We start from the raw sequence: 18,180 nt of genomic DNA on the forward strand, positions 1-18,180 counted from the left end.
TCTCTGTATTGCTACAAAGTGAGCATTGAATATATTTTTGACATGCTTTTCTGGTAAATATTTATTCAAAATTTGCACCAAATTTGTGAAACTATGATTATTAGAAGTATAGTCTATGATCAAGGAAGTGTTTTCTCTGAAGAAATCTAGACTTGATTCTAACCGATTAAGCTTTGACATTCAAAGGTGAAAAATGAAGACTTCTTATCTTGAACTAAAGCAGAATTTAAAACTAGAAACATTTTATGTTTTTTTTTTTTTTTGCAACATGAAGGTTTATAAATTATCAGTTATCTGTAGGAATGTCCAAATGGGAAGTGTTATCTAGAAATTAAATAGAAACATTTCCATTTTCCAATAAGCAGCAGATATTTGGATAAGATGAAATGAAAGCAAACTCTACTAGGTTTGGGATTTTAAAAGGTAGAGGTCATGCCACACATTGTTTAGATCGTAGCCAGGAAAGTGATCACATGTGTAAAGCATCTTTCATTCAAACAAAAACCTCACTGTATTTTTATACATATAATTTTATTTATCTCTGCCACATTGCTATTGCAAATATTGTCCACACTCCAAACCAGGACAGTGATGAGTCTGTGCAGCATGCAGTGAAGGGACCAGTCTCCCTCTGTAACCTTGTCCTTCCCACAGGATGCAGTCATTAGCTCAGAATATGCAGCCCTGAAGGTTTCTCTAAGGGCTTTGGTGATGTAAGCCCAAAACCAAGGAGGAGGAGAGAAATGAAGCCTCACCTTGATTAAGCTATTGTGTATTGTGTGGGGTGCCACGTTGGGCTTGGTGACTGATTCTTCAGTGAGGAGACACGAGTTTATGGGCAAACAGCCTGCCATAAAGGGCGGTCAGGATACCTTGCCATCTTCTCTGCCTGTCAGATACCTGACACTCAGGACGGTTCGGCTGAAGTACCTTCTGCTGTAGGAGGCCTTTTCCTCCTCCACCCCAGTCGTGGTGAATAATCTCGACATGCTGACTTATGTCGCACCTCCATCTGCCTAAGTCATGTGACAGCCTTAGTTTTCCTTTCCTGTGACCACTATCCGGAAATGGATTTTAATTTCTATTAAGACAAGGGCAGTGCCTTGTTTCCACAAAGTAACTTGTATGTACTGAGTTTGGGAGAGGCAGTTAGTAGGGTGGCTGAGAGCACAGGCTCAGTATCCTGGGTTCAAATTCTGACTTCAGTGTTTCCCTGCTGGATGGCTGGGGGCAAGTTACTGAATCAACTATGCATTGGTTTCCCCACTTGTAAAATGGAAATAACACTATTTGTAAAGATTAAACAAGTTAAGACATGTAGAGTACTAAGTATTTTTTTCCTGGTACATAATCAATACCGTTACTTATTTTACTTTTTTGCTAATCCTCACCCGAGGGTGTTTTTCCATTGATTTTTTTAGCTATAGTGGAAGGGAGGGGGAGAGTCAGAGAGAAACATCAATGTGAGAGCAACACATCCATTGGTTGCCTCCCACACCGGCCCCAACCAGGGCTGGGGATTGAACCTGCAACCGAGGTACATGCCCTTGACCAGAATCAAACCTGGGACCCTTCGATCCATGGGCTGAAGCTCTATCGACTGAGCAAAACTGGCTAGGGCAACTATTACTTATTTTTATCGTCAAATGATTATTTTTTTAAATAAAGCTCTGAAAAAAATTATATTTGTAAGTAAGGCAAGACAGAGCACAAACAGGACTGGCTAACAAGAAGGCAAAGGAAACAGACAGAATGTGACCAGATTTCAGATGTGAAAGACCTAGTGCTTGTTTTTAGAAGAAATGAAGGGTGGCCATGTAAATTGGTACAACCACTTTGGAAAACCATCTGGCCGGATTTACTCAAGCAGCACCTTCTCATACTCTATAGCCTAGCAATTCCACTCCTAAGTATGTACCTAACAGAAGAGTGTGCATGTAGTCACTGAAGGATGTTGATAGATAGAATGTTGTTGGCAACAGTATCCATGGTAGTCACTAACTGGAAACTATGCAAATGTCCATCAACAGAAGAATGGATAAATATGTTGTGGCAAAGAAAATGGGTGATTGACACCTGCACACAGAAGAATGGGCGAATCTCACAAATGTAAGATTCCAGGCAAAAGTGACCTGTGCTGATACACATCAGACTAAAGGTTGTCCTGGTGAGGGAGGGGGCAGGGGAAGAGAAGAGTTAGAGTGGAAAGACCAGCAGGAACTTCTGGAGGTGTAACTAACATTTTATTTTTTTATCTGATGTTGGTTTTACATGGGTGGGTTCAGACTGTGAAAATTAATTGAACTGTACACTCAGGCTATGAGCATTTTTTTTTCTAAGTGTATCAGGCTTTTCTTAAAGGCAAACAGAAATAAAATAAGAGTAGAGGAGAAAAAAAGAATAAAACGCAAAAGAAAAGAAAAAGAAAGAAAGAACAAGCCCAGAAGGTTAAAGACAGGGATTCTAGGCTCAGCCGCACCTGACCCCGTTGGCTCACCCCGCTACCTTCCAGCCACCGATCCCCGCCCACCCCTGACTCTACTGGCCCAGCAGGAGGATGGCACATGCCCTGTTTTGGGGTCTTTCCTTCCCTCTCCCGCTCCCCACACCAACTCTTCTATTCGGAGCATTGCTGAGGCAGCAAGGGGCTTGCCCAGCGGGTAACGCTGGTAGTATGCCATTTGAAGGAGGTTAAGCTTCGCCATTGAAACCTGAAAGGCGTAAAACCATCCCTTCTCTTCTTCCTCTTCTCTCCGCCTCCCTCTCCCGCCCCCTGTCCCTGTCCTAGGACATCCTTTGGGCCTCAGTGGCGGCGGGACCGGCTGGGTCCACGCCTCGCGCCCCGGCGGGGTGGCCCGTCTTGTGGGGCGGCCCCGCTGCTCGCGGAGGGCCCCTCCCGCCCCACCCCGGTGACCCCGCCCCGCGGCCAACGGCTATTTTGGGCGCGTTGGCGGCGGCGGCGGGATCGCTGACAGGCGCGGATCCTGTGACACCTCCCGCAGCCGGCGGCACTTGTTGCTCAGGGACCTGCTGCCATCCCTGCACCTCCCTCTCCCGGTGGCCCCCCGTCCTCCCCGGGTTTCTCTCCTTTTCACGCGGTCACCCGGGACCGATTCTCAGGCATCGCGGTCCCGGGCCGGAGACATAGAAAAGGGGGCAAACACCAGCCAGGGCGCCGCTCCGAAGGGAGGCCCCTCTGGGCAGGAGCAGGAGCCGGAGCAGGAGCGCAGAGCGCTGGCCCGGGCGCCGCGGGGCTGGCGCCTCCCCGACCCGGGACGGTGGCCCCGGGCGCCGACGGCATGACGGACTCGGCGACAGCGAACGGGGACGACAGGGACCCCGAGATCGAGCTCTTTGTGAAGGTAGGTCGGCGCCTGGGCGCTCCCGCACCTGCGCCGGCTCACGTGCACCCGCGCGGCTCGCGCCCGACGCCCGACCCTCCCCGGGGAGCGCAGCCCAGCCTGGCGGTCCCCTGGGCGGCCTGTCTGCGAGCCCGAGCCTGGCCTCGGGGCTCCCGGGCGGATGGGGTCAGGCGCAGGTGGCCGTCTTCTTGCAGAGTTGGCCCGCAGTTTGTCAAAGCGGCCGCTGCACAGGCGGTCCCCGCGGGGGGTCCGGAGCCCTGCCCGCGGGATGTCGGCTTTTCTTGGGGGGCATCCTCAGGTGTAGGGAGACGGTAAGAACCTGGCTGGACCCGTTAACCTCTCTTCTAAAACTGTGCGTGTGCGTGTGCGCGCGCAATACAAGGAAGCATTGGTGGTCATTCCCTTGGGCAAAGCAAAAATAACATTTCTTAAAAACCTCTTTCCATGATTCAGAGCCAAAGGGAAAGCAAACGGAAACAAAAGGTGTTTTCTTGCGTTGTTCCCTGCAAAGCAGAAACCAAACACTCCATGTCTCCCAACATTATTATTGCCGTGATCGCGGTTCTGCAGGGTAGTGTCAGGAAATGCTCAGGGCTGGACAAATCGGAAGACGCCCCGGTCAGCCTGGGCAGACCGGCGGGAAGGGGCACGGGGGAAAAAGTCAAAGAGCCGCCTCGCTCCCCAGGCAGAAGCCGCGTAACGCCAAAGCCGCTCACTTCATTGGCAACCTGTGGGAGGAAGGAGGGAAGCCGCCGCACGTTCCCCGGCCGCTGGTGTAATAAGAAAGAAACATTTGATCGGTCCTCGGGTGCGACACCGCAGAAGCTGGGAAACCTGAGGCGGCGGGAGAGTTGCCTCCAGGGTGGTGCAGGCAGAGTCGCCAGGACTTGGGGGAGGGGAAGTCTGCAGGCTGCCCGAGAGCCCAGACCTTTCACAAAGGGGAAGGAACCCTTCCAATGCAAAGTTTCTCTAGAAATATGCCCATCGGCCAGAAGGCAAGGGTCCCTGAAATTTAAATGACATGTATATTTCCTGGGTCCGGGGAAGTGAACTGTCCTAGTTGGCCCAGATGCCACAAGGATTTGTTAAATTTTTCCCACTGGGTTTTACATTCATTCTCTCTCTCTCCTCTCTCTCTCTCTCTCTCTCTCTCTCTCTCTCTCTCTCTCTCTCTCTTCTCTCTCTCTCTCTCTCTCTCTCTCTCTCTCTCTCTCTCCTCTCTCTCTCTCTCTCTCTCTCTCTCTCTCTCTCTCTCTCTCTCTCTCTCTCCTCTGTGTGTGTGTGTAATTATCTGTAAAAATTACACCCGTCACTTAGTGATCCTTGCTTTTCTCAGCCTGTTTCTCTCCCCTCAACTGTGGCTTCTGGTGCCCTCATTTGGTTTCTGGGACCCCTTTGGGTAGGATTTCCAGGACCTCTGGCAGACCCAGGTAATGAGAGGGGTCTTGTCCCCTGGGAGGCTGAGCCATGTGGGCCTCAGTGGTGACCTGAGCCTCAGCCTCCAGGCCTGCGGTGTGGGGAGTGAATAGGGAGGGCTCTAACAAAGCCAGGAGTCTTGCTGCTCTCCTTGAAGAAAGCTATTCTGGGACTTTCTCAGATTCCCTGGGAGCAGGTAGTTTCACAGTGTCAAGTTCCTGAAAGATATTTGAAACACAAATTGACTCTTTAGAGCCAAAGAAACCCTGTGCCCCACTCCTAGGTGTGGAGACCAATTCTCCCGGCACCTTTGGAATTTCATGTTGGCAGCTTTGGAGGTTTTCTCCATTTATGTAAAAAGCTCACTGCACAGCCCCTGTGCCCCCAAAGAATTCTAAAATGCCCGTGCTGTCATTTGTTTTCTTTTCCCCAAAGAAAAGCAGTCCATGAGAGCCAGCAGGCCTTCTTGGTCAGCTCAAAAACCAGATTGATGCAGGGAACAAAAAATCAGGTAGGATAGCACTTTTTCAGTTTCTGGTTAGTAGTTATCATTGACAGGGACAAGTAAAAATGGAAAGTAATCTATAATAATAAAAGCGTAATATGCTAATTAGACCGGACAGCCGAACGACCTTCTGGACATCCTTCCTGTCGAAGCCGGGCGCGGCTGCGAGGGCCGAGGCAATCCGCTGCGGCTGTGAGGGCCGAGCTTCTTGCACAAATTTCGTGCATCGGCCCTCTAGTTGTGAAATAAGACACTGGCCGTGCTTTGCACAGTTTCAGTGTCCTGATTTACAAAATTAGGCATTTCCAAGTTTGACATTCCTCTTAGCTCTATGATTCCCATAGGAAGAAAGGCTTTCTTGTTGAAGGGGTCAGGTACCTGAGGTGTTTTCTGAAGAGCAGGGTAATTGTCAGCTCACATTGGAGGAAGCCTCCCAGGCAGGCTGGCCCCACCCAGCACGAGTCATGGTGTTGCTTATGTTCAACACTCCCACAGAGCAACCCTTCAACCCCGCCTGTCCACTGGGTGTGTCATACACAACCTCCGTCACCCAGGGAGTTTCAAGGACATACGACTCAGGCCCACATCAATTGATAATCGTGATCTGCTGCCATTGCAGCTGCTAATAACAATAGTATGAAAAGGCAGCGTTTTAGGACATTCACATACTTTATCTCCTTGAATCCCCAGCATCCTTGTTCGTGAGCCTTGGTCCACTTGTGAAAAATGAAGGAAACAAACAAACATGACTCACAGGGCCCTCGTGGGACCTGCTGCTGTCAGCACTCGGTGAGCTGCAGTTTGCTCTCCTTGTAACAACCTCAGGACATAAGAATGATGATTACTTCCGTTTTGTAGTTGAACTACACTTGTGCTCACAGAGGGTACGTGAAATGCCCAGAGCAGAGGGTAATAGCATCCAGTTCTAGTCCTCAAATCTAGAGGTTCTGACTCTAAATTTCTTACTTTTTTTAAAAAAAACACCCTTATGTCAGGCCTTGTACCATCTTTTGTCAAGTTAGGCTCTCAAGAGCCATCCAAGCCAATTATTGATAACTTACTAATCTGTTCCCATGTGGTTATGGGATGCTGTCAAGGAGCCTGGCCATCCCTGCTCTGCACCCCAAAGCTTTCCTTCCCAGGGAACATTCTGATGGTGACTTTTAAGAGATCACCGCCCAGTGTGTTTCGTTTCTTCATCTATAATAAGAAAGGTTTGAGGAGATAAGCTCTGATTCTATTGTTCCATAACATCCACGTATGGGGCAGAGGTCTGGAGACACAGGACCCGAGTTCAAGTGTTGTCTCTACCTCTGGTTAGCTGAGTGACTCTGAACAAATTACTTAACTTCTCCGAGTCTCAGTAGGCCCCTCTTAAAACAAGAAGGTGGTTGTGAACAAGTGACCAGCCATATCATTTATTGTCCAAACCAAGATGCCTCTGAGAGTGAAAAGGGGTGGTACGAATAATTAGGCTGGAACAACAGGTGTATTCTGGAATTGATCAAGGCCAATCAGGCTATTCAGCTCCCTGGTTATGAAAATACTGTCACCACAGACTTGCTGTCAGTAGCCAGATTCCACAGCAGCCAGTAGGTGAAAGCGCTTTGTAAATGGAAAATTGCTATAAGCACATGGAAGTGAAATAATGATGTGAATTCCATGGCTCCCAGAACGTTTCTTGATCTGCAGGTCCCTGATTCGCCTTAGGATACAAAAGCCTGGCTCCTTCCTCACTCGCAGGGCTCTTTTGAGAATAAATGAGATCATATGTAGCTTGGACTATGATCATAAAGGGAGGACAACAGGTTAGAGAATAGATAGTTGGTGCTGAGTGTGGTTTATTGAAAGAAAAAAGAGCAAGGAAGTAAAAGCAAAACAGAAAGTGATTTAGAAAGGCAAACACAGGATGTGCTGAGAAGTGAGAGATCAAGGCATCCCTCCTATCTGCATTGACTCGTCCACCCCCAGCCTCACCCCAAGATGTAGAAAGCCACGAAGTGAGGTGCTGATGGGGGACCCATTTGCTATAAATGTTTCTTGGGGCCATGGGTGTGGGTTTCTACAGAAACCAGTGGTTCTCAACGTTGGCTGCATATTCAGATTGTTTGAGGAACTTTTAAAACTCCTGATGCCACACTGCTCCCCAGGTCAACTACATCGAAGTTCCTGTGGGTGGGGCCCAGAAACAATATTTATACCCTCACCCCCAGGTACGGCTCTACTGGGGAGCTTCTGAGTCATAGTCAGAGGGGGTCTGAGAGGCAGGCAGCTTCTGCCGCAGCTGAAATAGGTGGGCTGCCTGGTGCAGATTAATGTCCAGAACTTACAACAGCCTCAGGGCATCGTGATCAGGAGTGTTGCAGGTAGAGAGCTTGTGCCCAATCAGTGCTCAGCTAACAGATGCTGACATCCACGGGACTCCAGAACAATCAGTGCCTGGGGTCAAATAGTCATCTGTTCAGCATGGGGGGAAATAGAACGGAGTCCTGCCAATTGTCTGGCAGAAATGACTAGTCCCTCCATTTACTGAGTGATCCGAAAGGCTCTGACAGTGGTGCAGGGTCAAGTCATGGTGACCCATGTGTGGTCATTTGACTTCCAGAACAGACAAGAGCCAATCTCGTGGCGCTCCCTCGCAGGCCCCTGCGGCCCGCTGGCTGCTTGGGCACGTTGGGCAGCTTGCCTAAGCATGGGCTCAGCAGGCTTTGACATTTGCTTCATCACATTAAGCAAATGTTTTTCTTCCTCACCACCTCCAGGTTTTGATCTGCAGTCAATAATCCGATACACAAATTCATCTTCCCTGCTATGTCAGTGAGTGCGTCTTTTCCTGTTAACACACCCATGGGAGTGCTAGTGTCAGATGTCGGCTGATGCACATCTCAGGTGCCGTTCAGCAGGTAGTGGGAGTGAGGACTGGGGATCTGCAGATGCTGAAGTGCACGGTCAGTGGTGTCAGCTGCTGATTTCCTACTGACTTGTGTTGTTTATCTGAGTGCTAGTTGACTCCACCCAGCAAAGAGCCCAAAGATTTAGACAGGTCAAAAGCTTTTCATTCTTGAGTTGCTGGGTGCTAGGCCCATGTTCGTGGTGCAGGAGGTGCAGTGGAAGAGTGTCAGGCTGTGGGTTACCTGCTGTGTGGTCTAGGACAGGCTGCTTGGCCTTTCTGGGCCACAGTTTTCTTACCAGTGCAGTGGTGATAATGGCAGTTCATATAACATGGGGTTGGTGTGAGCATTGAACGAACTGTGTATGAGTCTGGGGTATAAGTAAAGCCCCCGCTGAAGGCCCAGTATAGCCCAAATGGTGAGAAGCTGCGGTAAACCCTTGAGCTTCCCTCCCTTGATGTGTTGGAGAATTCAGACTCAGTCCTGACTGCCCCTGCCTCATTGCTGGAGCCAGGACGCAGACACTGGGAGCTGGAGCACATCATCCCTGGATCGGTCTGCCTCTGATGGGGCTGCTGCTCAGAGAGCTGGAGAACATGACAGATTCTCAACACCTGCTGTCTTTTAAAACTATTACCAAGGAGGCATCCTCAGCTGTCTTTGTCACAAGGCTGGGGATGAGAAATAGTAAAGAAGCCAAGTGGTCAAGCAGGGGTTTCCTGAAAACGTGAGTCAGTGTAGGGGTCCTCCCACCCAGGGGCACCTGAGATCTGCCCCTGCCGGTGTTCTGAGGGGTCACCTCCAGCTACTGGGAACACTTTTCAGCCAGCCCGTGAGTGTGAATCTACCTTGGAAACTCACATATTTACTCAAGGAGTAGCTTAGCTCTGAACTGTGAAATTCTTTCAAGATAAGTCAGATAGTCTGCTGTCAGAACTGAAATGAATCTTTTTCTGGGAAAAAGAAATGGGATTGTTAACCCGTAGTTCTGCCAGTCTTTGGACTGTATTTACTGTAGCATTCATGGTGAACCACAGCGAGGCCAATGGTGCTCAGCCTTGCGGCGTGAAAAAGTCACTGCCAAGCTTCTTCACATGGACCTGCCCAGGTACTGTCCCCAGAGGTTCAGACTCAGGAGGTCTGGGTGAGGCCCAGGCATCTGTACCTACAAAACTATTCCTGGGTGATTAGGGGATTCATCAGAGACTGAGAACCTTTGGCCCTGACTGTGGGTGAATAGGGCTGAACTACCCAGTAGGGCACCCAAAGGGCAAGATGAAATTCAGTCCCCATTGGAATCACGCATTTCATAGCATGGAGGAGGTTGAGGCAAAGATGCTGGCAGCATGAATCACCCCAGATTACCCACAAATAAACCAGGAAAGGGAGGAAAGGAATGCTTTTGACCTTTCTTTTATAACTTAATTTTATGCCTTTGTAATTTTTTTATGACATGGGAGTGACAAGTAATTTTAAAAGCTAGGCATGAAGGAAATGTTAGTAAGATAAAGAATTTCTGGAATTAAGGGATTATAACCAATCAATCAATCAGTTGGCCAATTTACAAACTTGTGTATGGAGCCACCTACTCTGAGAAACAGAAAACTGGAAGCAGAGAGGGGAGAGGTAGGAAGATGGGGTCCCAGCAGTCCATGAACTTGTAGCTGAGAAGCAAAAATGTAAGGAAGCCTTAGGGCCACATGAGTGGCAGGACATGAAATGAAGGGTTCAAATGAGGGGACCAGTGTGGCTTGAATGAGGTATCCAGGCCTACTTTGGGGGAGGAGGCAGGAACAGCGTTGTACTTTTAAAAATTGTTAGGGTGCACAGAGTAGCTAGGAGTGGGTAACAGGTCAAGTCCAGCAACAGTATGGCGGTGAGGATGTTCAGGGCCCAGTGGCTATACAAGGTTGGCTGAAGGGAATGGTATATGGAGAGTGCAGTTGAAAACAAGATTAAAACACACACACACACACACACACACACACACACACACACACACACACACCCTGAGGATGGTTTTGAATGGCAGGCAGTGGTTTTTGCCCCCTTGTGAGTAATGGGGAGGAAGTAACCAAGTTTTTACATAGAATAGGAGCTTGATTTGGCCCCTGCTTAGAAAGGTGCATATGCTGCGTTGCATGATATGGTGGGAAGATTGTAAGAAGACCTGGATTCCAGATCTGGATCTGCCACCCATTGTTTGTGTGAAACTTTTTCAAGTTTCCTCTTCTGTAAAATGGGACCAGCAATCATAACATCATAGAATCTCTGATTTGGGAAAACCTCTTAGAAGTCATCTTGTTTTGCCCCTTCTTATCAGAAAAATTCACAATCTAACACTTTGGGGTGCATGCTGGGAATGGATTTAAGGAAGAAAGTGAGATAAAAAGTGAGCTGCTGCTGTTTTTGTCCTTGCTCTTATGACTGTGTTCACTGTGACCATGTTGGGATACAGAGAGCCTTGAGGCAGAGGCCTATGAGGGGGATTCTTCAGTGTTCCTGCCAGGAGGTGATAATGAGCCTAAACTAGGGCTGAAAGGAACAGCATGCTTTGAAAGAGTGATGTGACCACAAAATTGGGCATAGGCCTTGGAAGAAATATGTGCACCTGTAATTTCGGGTAATTCACCTCTGGAGAGACTGGTTTCCATATTTGGAATGGTGCCACCCTTGATGGGCTTGCCCATTATTTTGCCATATAAAATGTTGTAAATGGGTTGAGTGCAGATAAACTAATTGAGCTTGAGCTTTCTGTTTCCTTTTAACCATGAATCCCTATGACTGATAGAAATAGAGCCATGACGAAGGGAGTTGTCATTAATGAGGAGAATATGGTTTTAGAACTGTTCTGTTTGAGGTGATGACAGGCCAGGCAAGCACAGATGTCCTTTACATGCTGGGAAATCAGAATGAAGAATGAGGGGAAGGTCAAGACTAGGAATGTGGGTTTGAACTTCTGCTTAGAGCAGAATAAGTTGAAGGAATAACTTCCCTGAAGGAGGAAGTGTGGAGAAGGGGTAAAGAAATAAGGACTGCCCTTTAGAAAATGCCCATTTCGGGAGGAGTGAGGCATAAGCTGAGTTAGCCAAGGTGATGAAAAAGGTAGGAAATAAATGTAACATCCCAGACGAAGGGAACTCTGTGGCAATGGCTCATGTAGAAGCAAGAAATGGCCGGATGTGTACGGAAGAACTAAGTGTTCTGCCTGGCTGTGGCAGAGAGAGTGTGAAGGGATGTTGGGAAGGTGGACAGGAATGTAAGTTAGGGTTGGATCGTGAGGCACCTCTGATGGCAGGCTGAGCGATTTGGAACTTTTATTTATAATGCAGAAGACTGCATGTGCTACCACGTGCTTGTGGGCAATGCAATTATATTTTAGAAGTGAGGAAGTGCTTTATTACCTAAGCCTTAGGTCCTAAGGATAGAGTGCCTGGTGCTGCTGCATCAGTGGAGAAGTATTTTGAAGTGGGAGGTCTCAAAGTGTGTCTCGGGTCCCCTACAGGCTGTGGTGTTCCAGAAGTTTTGTGCTGGTTATTCCACACCCCGCACCAACCTCTAGGAGCTTTAAAAGGATTTCCCCCCTTCTGTTTATCATTCTATAGTAAGGGGGAAAGAAGTAAGTACCACTGAAGGAAAAACACTAAAGGTGAAAGGGAGCATGTGTAGTGAATGGAGACTGAGAACCCATTGCCTAGAATGAAGAAGAAATGAAAACCATTGTTCCAGTCACTATCTTTTAAAAATCCAATTTGGGAAGTTGTCATGGCAACAGATATAGGTTTCTTGACTCAGCCCAAGGCTCCTCTCCCCTCAATGCAGGCCTCTTCTTCCTAATTCTATCAGTGAGCAGAGACCCAGTAAACACAGCAGGAGGGGGTAGGCAATCTCAGCTGCCTTTTATTCATTTATTCATTTGGATGCTGTGGCATTTTACAGTCATATCATAAAATCTAGGATCCACAGTGTCTTTATAATTTGCCTGTGGTCCTTTATCACAAACACCTCAGATTTGTCCTGTGGGGATAAAGGGTTCTGGGCAGGGCTTGACCAGAGGACTCCAGAAGAGGAGAGCCACTTGGGAAAGTTGTGTGACTTCTCCTGTTTTGGGGACTTCATGAGTATAACAGAGATCTGATCTGTCTAGCAGTATTATTATAAGTGTCAAATAAGATAAGAAATTCAAACCCCTTTTGTAAACTAGAGTTTTCATTGTTTAAGAGTAAAGCATTTTGTTGGTCAGTATACGCCCCACTGCTGAAACCACAGCCCATGAACTTGTTCATATAATAGCCCAATGCCATGTTTGATGAATTGTCTTCCCTGCTCAGGCTCCTCCCTCTCCATATCCTGCCATACCCGAGGGCTGCTACCTTCTCTGATGGCCTCTGCATTGGGCAGCACAGGTGGAATACCCAAATGGGGATCACCTGGAAGGTGTGCATGGTGCCTGCCTGGAAGTGGCCAGATCCCTTCCAACCACTTTCCATAGTTCAGACCTCAAGTGCCATCTAGTTGCCTTCCCAGAAAAAAAAGGGGAAGCAGGTTTGACAAACAACAACCTGTCTCTTCCATAGAAATGATTTATTTCCTTGCTTCCTGCCCTTTCATTTCCTCTTCACTCTCTAAGAGGGCATCCTGCCTAGAGCCTCTCTCACCTCTCGGCCACCATGGTTGATACCATTGGTTTAATCTTCCTAGAATACTGTCTTTATCACACCCACTCCTTTACCTGCTACATTAAGTTCAACTGCTTTAACCTGATATTGAATACACTCCAACTAGGCCTGCATTTCCTTCCCTCACCTTATTTTCTGTACTCTCTTAAAATGGTTCCTTATGGGCCCATAGAGTTTTTGGAGCATCTTTGAGTCTCTTGGTTTTATCCTCACACAGTCCCTTTGAGGGAGGAAGAGATTTTTTTAAAAAATATATTTTATTGATTTTTTACAGAGAGGAAGGGAGAGGGATAGAGAGTTAAAAACATCGATCAGCTGCCTCCTGCACTCCCCCCACCCCCCACTGAGGATGTGCCCGCAACCAAGGCACATGCCCTTGACCGGAATCGAACCTGGGACCCTTGAGTCCACAGGCCAACACTCTATCCACTGAGCCAAACCGGTTTCGACAAGGGAGGAAGAGATTTAACCCTCATCAAAGACAAGGTAACCTGCTGGGACCTGTGCACTGTGTTGCTCTGCATAAGCTGAGGGAGAAACGTGGGGATCCTGACTCTGGGCCTTGGCAGTCTTCACTGGATCAGGGTTTCCCTGCTTTGCATGATCTCACCAACCACCTGGGACACTTTCCAGATTCCAGCACAAACTTGTGAATCAGAGTCTTCGGGAGAGGGTCCCAGACATCTGTAATTATCCAGAGTCCCGTGACTGCAGCATGGTCCATTAAGGGAACATTCCTCATAACCTAACAAAAGTCCATGTGAATAGCTGAACCCAGAGAAGTGAGTCTAACGGTGGAAATTTCCCTTTAAATGGTGCAAATGTGGGAGAGAACTTTGAGGGGCAGTGGGCCTTTCAGCTGCTCATAGGTCACCCCAATGAGCATAGTATTCCAGACTTCCTAAAAAGTGGTCCTTGACTTTAGAATCCGCTCCATGACCTATGGAATTATAAAAGCAGTCATGGAGTTACAAGGTTTTTTGTAGTTGTTGTTGTTGTTGTTGTTGTTGTTTTGTTTTGGCATAGCTGCTTATCCTCACCCCCAGAGTATCTGGTGCTAGAAGTGGAGAGTGTTGGGAAAGAGATTGGGCGATGGCAGGGGATAAAAGGGTAGGAGATACAGAGGGGAACTGACTTGACTTATGAAGTAGAGGAAGTATTCCTCATTCTTTAGTCTCTGCATATTGGGATGCCAGAGAATGGATTTATAACGGAATACTAATAGCTGTGGCTATGTGATGTTCAGAATACCTTACTCACATGGACTCCTTGAATTCTGTGGTAGGTTCTGTTATTACTCCCAAGTTACAGATGAGGAAACTGAAGCTCTGAGAGGCAGAGTTCTCTGACCGAGGCCACAGAGCTGGGACCTGGTAAAACCAGGTTTCAGACCCCAGGCTGGGGCATCAGCTCTGTCCTCTCTGCTGCCTTGATTCACCCAGACCCTCCAAGCTGTGCAAAGAGAAATATTCTTCCTGAAGCCAAAGACATTTTTTAAATTGCCAGCTAGAGCAGAATGCACAAGGCCAATTTTTCTTTCATTCTCCACTGGTCACAATGAATAGGCCAAGGTCAAGGCTGATCTTTATGCTTAAGCAAAACCAGACATTTACCAGGTAGGGAGTTAGCTCTACAGAAAGACCCAACTGTTCTCAAGTCTCCTTCCGACTTCTCTGCCACAGTAACATCAATTCCCACCCACTGGTCGACCCATTTGTTTTAGGTCATGTCCCCCAGAGGTCCTTTTTAAAAAATGTGTTACTCTGAATGAGCTACACATGGACATGATAGCCCAGATGTCATACCAGCTAGGATTGCGATATCGGGCCAGGAAGCAGGAGGGAAAAGATTAAAGGGAGGGGGAGAGAGACACCAGGAGTACTGCATGCCACTGGGGTACTGCCTGTACTGTACTTGATGTCTGTCAGCACCCTGATCCGGTGCAGACTGCCAATGCCTGGGAGTCAGGATCGCCGGGTTTCTCCCTTGGGTGTGGCAGGATATTTAGTCTTTCTGCACTGAATACTTCCTCTACTTCAGAAGTCAAGTCAGTTCCCCTCTGTATCTCCTACCCTTTTATCCCCTGGGGAGGGAGTGAAAGTAGAACTTTCTGTGTGATGTGGGGGTGGCTACCAAAGGCAGACTTCTGTTGAAGGACTGGCTTTTCATTGCCCCAGGATTCTAGGCTAGACTTCAAAACTCATCTTTGCATGGATGGAGTCCTTGGCTTGAAAGAAACCTGTGCTTATTCCAGTTAGTCCTTCTGCACTGCTAAGAACTGGACTCATTTACAGACATATGGCGAGTCCCACAGTAAAACAACAACAACAAAACAGACAGGTTGCCAGGGCACTATAAAGGTGAAAAACTATCAATTGAAAGAAAACTAACAATTTTATTTCTGGAGTTCACTGGATTCCATTGAATCTTCATGGGATTTTAGTATCTTCCAAGGAGCCTGCTATAGGACATTGAGGCCCAGAGAAGTTAGCTGTTATAATGCCACAGAGCAGACTGAGGTTCACTCTGGGGGCCCAGCCTCCCTGATGCTAGGTCCTTTCTGAATCATTCTGAGACAAGTAACATAGTCAAAGGTAGCAAGACCATGGAAGGCATTATAATACAATTATTTGAGTATCTGCTAAGCTATGGCAGAGAAGGGGAGGGAAGCCACCTACCCCTTCCCCCAACAGACCTGTTGCCATGGCAGATTCTGGAGGGAGCAGGTGTTGAAGGGACCCCAGGTTCTCCATCCCTATCAGGACCCCAGGAGCTTCTCTTGACCCGGAGAATAAGGGCAACCCTAGAGAAAAACCGTGGACTATCCCTTCTGGCCCCTCTCCCACCTTAGGTCACTTTAGAAAGCCATTTGAAGCTTATCTAGGCCTAATACCCTTCAGAAAACATTTTTCTACCTGTGTGCCAAGAATTACACTATCGTGGGCGAGGTACCTTTCATTCCAGAGTGGGCGATAAACGGCTCTCGGTGGGAACGCCTGGCTGGTTAACACTTTGCAGTGATGGAGAACCACCCAGTGTGTCATCAGACATCAGTCAGGAGGGAAAGGAGTGGTTATCAGATGCGCCTCGTTGACGAAGGGTTTGACGTGGGGAAAGGATGGTCTACAGGAGCTGAAAAAAGAGGCCGGGATGGAAGATAAAGGTCACTCGTGCCATGACTCTGCTCCCAGGCTTGGTGCTAATTTCCTTCAGTGGTTCAGCAAATAGGACAGGAACCAACTAGCCATGGGGGCCTTAAAAGTCACTGATCATCTGGATCCACTCCAATCATGACTGGCTGCTTTTCATAGGGCAGCACGTGTGCCATCATTTTATTATTTATATACATATTAGAGGCCCAATGCACGAAATCTGTGCAAGGGGCTCGGCCCTCGCAGCCTCGTCCGGCCCTCACAGCCCCAGCTTCGTCCAGAAGGTCGTCCGGATAATCATTCTGCTGTCCTACTGTTCTGTCTAATTAGTATATTAGCTCTTTATTATATAGCATTTACTACTTGTATATATTATCTACCTATATAATAGACGAATATGCAAATTAGCCGGTACACTGTAATGTCATGACCGAACAGCAGGGACCTGAGGCTGCATGGCGCCTGGCCGGGGTGAGGGACCTCAGGCCGTGCCCCCCACCTTGTGGGGCTTGACAGGGGACCTCAGGTCATGCCCCCGGCCCCGGTGCCAGGCTGGGAGACCTCAGGCCGCGCCCCCCACCCCCTCGGGGTTTGATGGGCCACCTGAGGCCATGCCCCTCACCCAGTGGGGTTTGATGGGGGACCTCAGGCCATGCCCCCCACCCCGGAGCCAGGCCGGGGGACCTGAGGCTGCACCCTCCCTCCCCGCCCGGAGGGGCTTGACGAGGGTGGGGCTGGCTGGGTCTTGGTCTCACCCAATGGGGGTGGGGCCGGCTGGGTCTGGGTCACCTGCATTTTCGAAGTGTGCGCAGGTGATGGGCAGGGACTCTAGGTCCTGCGGCGCACCCCAGACTCTGACAAGAGGGAGATTTTCATATACATTTTACTAATTTTCTTTCATCTCTCACACTTCTATTATAGAGAAAGGGCAAATAGCAATATTAAAATATTTCTTCTAATTAATTCCCTTTTAATGTGCATGAATTTTTGTGCACCGGGCCACTAGTTTATATATATTCTACATACAAATTAGATATACTTTATACATCTACTCTTCTCTGGAGATTTAAGATCCAAGACTGAAATGCCTATATCTATATAGTATTTGGCATACGCTGTATACTCAAATAATCAAATTGCTATATACCAGTAAATCCACACATATCTTTGCATTTCTTCCATAGTCACTCAATATTTGTTAAGTAACAGAGCAATACAGTGGAACTCAGGAACCTTGTCTTTTGCTTCTGCTTCCTGTCGTTCTATTATTGTGGACTAGTCATTTGGATTTCTTCATCTTCAAAATAAGGGGATTGGATGAAATAGCTGAGGTCATGATTCTTTGATTGCACTGTGTACTGAGCCCTGTGTGAGGCCCTGTGGGTATTCCAGAAGGACTCTCTGAGGCTGTTTACCATCTACTTGGTAAGGGTCTTGGAGCTCCTGTAACCTAGGGGTCGGCAAACTTTTCTATTAAGGGTCACACAGAAAACACTTTCAGCTTTGAGGTCCATGCAGTCACTGTCCCAGCTACCCAACTGTGCCATTGTAGCATGAAAGCAGCCACAGACAATATGTAAATGATGGGTATGCCTGTGTTCTAATTAAACTTTATTTACCAAAATAGTCAGCAGGTGCCCAACTGACAAGGAATTGAACTAAATTCGGTGTGGTGCCCAGAGCGGTGGGCTTGGCCTTCTCCATGAATGATGATGAGGTTGGACAGGATGCCTTCAGTGGAGGTGGCCATCATCACCCATGGCTTTCCATTCCAGGAAGCATTGAGATCCTGTGACCCCAGGGTTGAGTCATAAGACTCAACGTCTAGGAGAATGTTCCTATGTGAATCCAAAGGATTAATATTCCTGTCCTGCATGTGATGAAATAGTCACAGAGCCTGAGGCTCTGGACTTCGTTGCCAGACCCATGGAAAGGTGTCCGCGGTCATGCACTCAGGTTCTCGTGTGGAGAGCTTCCCATGGATGGAACTCATTACCAGCTCCCACCCCCTCATTCTTCTTTCTCGCTTCCCCTGCACTTGGGGTGTGGCTCTGTCCAGTGATCCCCTTGACGTTTACTGCTTGGCCTGGCTCCCTCCGAGACGTGCTGCTGACATAGGCTGCTTCTCTGGGCAGTGCCCTGACGTCAGTGTGCTGGGCCTCAGCCACCTGCCAG

The 18,180-nt window shown here is 48.2% G+C and overlaps 1 protein-coding gene across 1 annotated transcript in view; it reads left to right on the plus strand.

Moving 5' to 3' along the window:
• Positions 1–2,783: 2,783 nt before the first annotated feature.
• The window catches only part of CLIC5 (chloride intracellular channel 5), a 93,539-nt gene continuing 78,142 nt past the window's right edge, over positions 2,784–18,180 (plus strand). Inside the window, exon 1 of the mRNA XM_079780293.1 lies at positions 2,784–3,362. Within this exon, the coding sequence (XP_079636419.1) occupies positions 3,300–3,362 (63 nt within the window). The 5' untranslated portion in view covers positions 2,784–3,299. The remainder of the gene's footprint in view (positions 3,363–18,180) is intronic.

The sequence above is a fragment of the Cnephaeus nilssonii genome (genome assembly GCF_951640355.1).
Source record: "Cnephaeus nilssonii genome assembly, chromosome: 9".
NCBI lineage: Eukaryota > Metazoa > Chordata > Mammalia > Chiroptera > Vespertilionidae > Cnephaeus > Cnephaeus nilssonii.